This window comes from Bombina bombina, chromosome 5 (genome assembly GCF_027579735.1).
Source record: "Bombina bombina isolate aBomBom1 chromosome 5, aBomBom1.pri, whole genome shotgun sequence".
NCBI lineage: Eukaryota > Metazoa > Chordata > Amphibia > Anura > Bombinatoridae > Bombina > Bombina bombina.
Window position 1 is genome coordinate 165,499,319 of NC_069503.1, and position 6,000 is coordinate 165,505,318.

At 33.6% G+C, this 6,000-nt stretch overlaps 1 protein-coding gene across 2 annotated transcripts in view; it reads right to left on the minus strand.

The window, feature by feature from the left end:
* The window catches only part of CRHR2 (corticotropin releasing hormone receptor 2), a 403,668-nt gene extending 401,350 nt beyond the window's left edge, over positions 1 to 2,318 (minus strand). For both annotated transcript variants that reach the window (XM_053712941.1, XM_053712942.1), the window contains exons 1-2: positions 2,201 to 2,318; positions 1,978 to 2,097 (exon numbers count right to left, since the gene is read on the minus strand). In XM_053712941.1, coding sequence (XP_053568916.1) covers positions 1,978 to 2,097; positions 2,201 to 2,318 — 238 coding nt within the window. The remainder of the gene's footprint in view (positions 1 to 1,977; positions 2,098 to 2,200) is intronic.
* Positions 2,319 to 6,000: the final 3,682 nt, after the last annotated feature.

Below are 6,000 nucleotides of genomic sequence, written 5' to 3' on the forward strand. Positions count from 1 at the left end.
TAGATCTAGATCTATATTTTATAGATATACTGTATATATGATAGATGATAGATAAATAGATATATGATAGCAGTAAATGAAACCTGTAAACCTGTAATAATCTATGGCAAACATTAAGCAGAATTAAATGGTAATGCATCAAGATAGCTGACATCACTAATTCATAATTGACATAGCATATTTTTAGTAAATTCATTTATTTCAGTTAAAACTTAAAAAAAATACAAAAAAACAACAACAACAAAACAATAGACCAGGGGTTAGCAACCTTTTCAAAGAAGGCAACACACTTAAATATTTTCACCACTAACACGGATGGTGAATACATTTTAGAAATTATTTTAATCAACACAAAAGTGTTTATTTCTTTAAAACCAAACATGAAATCAGAAATTCATCTGTATAAAAAAGTGCCACAAATATACATATAAAGTCACAAATGTAGAGAAAAAAAATCACCTTTAGTGATGCAGATAGCAAGAGAGAGAGGTTTAGCAGTTTAGGATTTTAGTTTAGAGGGACACTAAACCCAAAAAAGTGATTTCATGATGCAGATAGAGTATGCAATTTTAAGCAACTTTCTAAAATACTCCTTTTATCAATTTTTCTTCATTCTCTTGCTATCTTTATTTAAAAAGCAGAAATGTGATGGATAGGAGCCAGCCCATTTTTGGTTGAGATCCTGGGTTATGCTTGCTTATTGGTGGGTAAATGTAAGCCTCCAATAAGCAAGCGCTATCCATGGTGCTGAACCTAAAATGGGCTGGCTGCTAAGATTTACATTCCTGCTTTTAAAATAAAGATAGCAAGAGAACAAAGAAAAATTGATAATAGGAGTAGATTATAAAGTTGATTAAAATGCCATGCTCTCTCTGAATCATGAAAGAAAAAAATTGGGTTCAGTTTCCCTTTAATAGTTTAGGATGTGGAACTGTAGGAGCTAATACAAACTGTTGGACAACCCTATAAATGTCATAAAGCAATAACATGTATAAATGCTGCATCCCCAAATCATCTCACTTCCTTATATTTATTTTCTCCCACATTATGTACATGATATCCTCCATGCAGGTAATGAAAATGTATATTGTGTTTAGAACAAAACTGGCACATCATCAGGCTGTTTATTAAATTAGGATCATTAAGCCTTGAAGCTGTTTAAACTCTCTCAGCCGTGCAAAGAGCAGTTTCCCTTCCAGACAAGCACAGCTTTCCCAAAAGAATTTAGTGTTAGAAATATCACTAATTATGATCATCAAAGACTCATTATGTAGGAAACTATTCTGTTGTACAGGCACCTGCATCAGCTCTATTTGGTATCACATCTCAGAAATACAAATACAGTACATAATAATAGTCCATGAGTTTAGTAACTCATACATGGATGGATTTCAGATTCTCTTACAAGGAAAGGGTTAAACCAGGGGTTGACACATGAATATGAAACTGAATAGCCAGCTAGAATATTGTACAGTCAAACATACATGTTAAGAAGAAAGGGGATAGATACAGTGTATATATATATATATATATATATATATATATATATATATATATCCCCAAAAAATAAAGAAAACTGTACATTTTTAGGAGCCCTGCTTAACAGTGCAGCAGGAAACTGAGTGACGTTATCTGTGCTGTAATCTGCAGTGTTTCTAATATAACCACATCCAGTTTAACAGTGTTTTCTATAAAACAAGGAATTCTGCAAAAGTGCATAAAAATCTACTTCATTATGTCTTGTACTATTAACTATTTAATGCAGTCATAGGTAGTGAAAAATGTGAGTTAACATTACTGATACAATTTACTCAAAATCAGTTATCTCAGTGAGAACATCAGATAGATATGAAATCTTTTAACTGTCAGGAATTGCATAGGCATCTGGTACCCAAGGGGTTAAACATAGCATTTTTTTACTGTATTTTTTTAGGACAATATTACTTATGTAAATTGATCTATAAACTTTTTACTTACTGGTGGTGTTGTATCTGATCCCATTAAATAATTCTGGACAGGGTCTCTCCACCAATTCTCCAGGTAAACTTTGTGGCCAGCAGGTACCTATCTGGTCAATAGTGGCACTGCAATAAGGACCTTAAAAGAACAAAAGGGGCAGAGAAAAATTAGTCCAGTAGTTTCTACTTCTATTGTACATATATTAAAAAAAACAAAAAAAACAATCTATGCTTATCCCTACCATCAAACCCCAGAAGAGAAGATGATGCAGTGTTCAAAAAAGTATCCGACAAAGCATCTAAAAGGCTGCAATTTACATCAAATTCATCTATAATAATATTAAATATGCTGCTGTCCATTGTGATCAAGTGTTTCCTGCAAGCTATGAAGCTGACAGCTAGTTACAGGTTGTGTGATGCTTGAGATGAATCCTGCACGAATATTGGAAACTCTCCTGGTTTAGGTCCAACCCAGAAAGCTTGTTCCCCCTGTATACTCTACAGTGCAGCTCCCACTATAAAGGCTAGCTCAGCAGTCTGTAATACAAAGCACCACAGCCAATCAGAAGGAAGCTGTTACCTCCTGCATGTAAGTCCTCTCATTAGCTCTGTGATAAACCTGTCTTTAGCTATGGACAGCTCCCAGTAACATCAGGGAAGGGCTGCTGCTATGAGGGTGGGCTTTGGGGGTGCACCAACAGCTTTACTCTAATAGGATTAACCCTCTCATTATCAAGCTGAATCTCACTCCTCTACATCAAGAAGCTACAGAAAAAAAAGTGAGCATCTGCAAATCTATTAACCTATTCACTCCTGGAGAGAGGATATCTGCAAAGACCCATCAAGGAGTTGGGAAGTGGTGATCTACAAACCTGAAGCTTGTGTATGGGTATTTTTACATCCTGTGGGGTTGGGGATGTTATAGTTTTAGCTGCTAGACTTTGTATGAGCTGGTGTTTAATAATCTTGATACTATCCAAATGCGATCTGCTATAATGTAAAATCTGCATGTAGTAAAGTGACCTACATTCAGCAGAGCTGGTGGCAGCACTATTAGGGATGATTAATTCATTTGGTAATAGCTTTAAAGGGACATGCACGTTTTGTAATTATGCCTGCAAAATTAACCAGTGATGCTGCAATTTATGTTAAACTGTGTCTTGTATATCAATCTGTCATGTACATTATTAAAGGATGCTCCAATCTAAATGAAACTGGATGATCCTACATATGCTGCTGCATCCAATTCTCTCAGCGTCGTGTGTTTAATAGGTGAGCTGTATAATACCAGATAGAGAAATTGCGTGCAAAATCCAAGCAGCCTGCAGCTCGATTGTGACTAGGTTTACAACTGGGCTGATCAAGTCTATATTAACCATTTCACTACTAGTTAGGCAGCAAAACAGTAGTTCATGTGACCATTATGAAATGAAAATAATAGTTTGCAACTGTTTTGTCAGTTACCCAAATCCATATGGAAACATTCACTAACAAATCACATTCAATGAGACACAAAAATGAGACAAAAGGGACATGACATATATATATATATATATATATATATATATATATATATATATATATATATATATATATATATATATGCATCAGAAATGTATCATTGATTTCCAAAGACATGCATACAAAGTAAGTATTGACATATAATTCAGCAAAATTTGCAGTTCAGGGATACACTTAAAACGCATTTTTAAACAAAATTTTGCATTTATAAATCAATCACTGTGCAGCATGTATGGGATCAGGGTTCTGAAGTAGTTATGCACTAAAGCCTCTCTGAGGCAGTAGGAAAACTAACATTTTCCCATGCAAATTACAGGAAAAACAGACAAAATATATAATGGAAGAACATTTCAAAGTTTTTTTCTTCTCATTAAGCTTAAAGGGACACTTAACACAATTTTTTTGTTTCATGATTCAGATAGAGCATGCATCTTTAAGCAACTTTCTAATTTACTCCTATTATCAATTGTTCTTCATTCTCTTGCTATCTTTATTTGAAAAAGAAGGCATCTAAAGCTGAGCCAGACAATTTTTGGTTCAGACCATGGACAGCACTTGTTTATTGGTGGGTGAATTTATCCATCAATCAGCAAGAACAACCCAGGTTGTTCACAAAAAATGGGCCAGCATCTAAACTTACATTCTTTTCAAATAAAGATACCAAGAGAATTAAGAAAATGGATAATAGGAGTAAATTAGAAAGTTGCTTAAAATTGCATCCTCTATCTGAATCATGAAAAAAAATTGGGTTCAGTGTCCCTTTAAAGATTTTATTGTTTTGTACATCAGATTTACAAAATGTGAAACAATGGGTCACATATTAATATAAAAAAGGGAATAGTTAATCAATCATTTTATTGTATTAATACAAATGCTATGTGGGGCATATATTCTTAATTATTAAACAACCTCAGCAATGTATTACCAGCTATATTATAAATACTTAAAGGGACATAAAACTGTAAAAAGAAATGGCTCTAATGCACTACTGGGACCTATATGAACACATCTGTTAAGCCAATGAAACAAAAGATATACTGTATGTGCAGCCACCAATCAGCAGCTAGTTCCCAGGAATACAGTGCTGCTACTGAGCCTATCTAGGTATGCTTTTCAAAAAAGATACAAATAGAACTAAGTAAATGTGATACTAGAAATAAGCTGAAAATTCTTTTAAAATTGTGTGCTCCCTGAATTGTGAAATTTTAATTTTCCCATTAACATTCATTCAATATAAAATGTTCCATGTAATATAGTCACATCTGTGATATAGAAAATTATAAGTGAAATAGATATGTAATGCGCAGCCATCACTTTGTTTCACTTATTCCCTTTAAAGTTACATTAAAGGGACAGTCTACACCAGAATGTTTATTGTTTTAAAAGATAGATAATCCGTTTATTACCCATTCCCTAGTTTTGCATAAACAACACAGTTATATAAAAACACTTTTTACCTCTGTTAATATCTTGTATCTAAACCTCTGCACACTGCCCCCTTATTTCAGTTCTTTTGACAGACATGCAGTGTTATCTATATGACACACATGCACTAACACCCTCAAGTGGTGAAAAACTGTCAAAAAAGCATATGAACTTCCTAGGTTTAGCTTTCAACTAAAAATACCAAGAGAACAAAGGAAAATTGGTGATAAAAATAAATTGGATTTTTTTTTTTAAATAACATGCCCTATCTGAATCATGAGAAAAGAGAAAACCAGCAAGTCTCCAGGTGTGTAATCAAAAAACAACTTTATTCAAAAAATGGAGGTAAAATAATACAATAGTTAAAAGTCCAAGCCTGGAATAGCATCTTACACGTTTCGGCAAGTGTCTGCCTTAATCATATCTGAATCATGAAGGTTTATTTTGGACTAGACTGTCCCTTTAAACTCAAATATGTTCTATTGTGCATAAAAGCAGAGTTAAAAATGTATGGGACATGGTTCCTTTAGGTATATTTTTTATGAAATAGTTATCTCTGCTAATTCCAACCAAAACCTAATTAAATGGGCTGAGCTTTCCGGAAGAGCAGACCTCATTATCTGATATTTTTATGTTTGCACAAAAGTAGATAAAACAATGGAAAATGAACATTTTATTATCTCTCTACCCCGCCACCTACCAGAGGTGTCATTTATTCTTTTTTTGTTTACATAGCTTTCCTAGAACAATTTGTTAAGTATTGGACTATTCAGTATAGGGTATACAACAGGCAAAAGCCACTATTTCAAATGAAAGTAAAGGTAAAGAAGCTATTAAAACTGTTATTGGATCTAGAAAGAAGCTCATCTTAGTGCAAAACTGATATACCATCTCAAAGCTTAGTTATTGAACCTTTGCACAGCTCCATAAGCATTTAAAAAAGTTTGTTAATTTAGCATAGGAACGTCCAACATCAAAAAGTAAAAAGCATATGAGAAGAGGATAAAATTGGTGCTAATATTCCTTTAAACAAGAATGTGTTATAACTTCTATCTACCAATACAGCCCAGCAGCCAGTCACGTTATTACTGAGGAT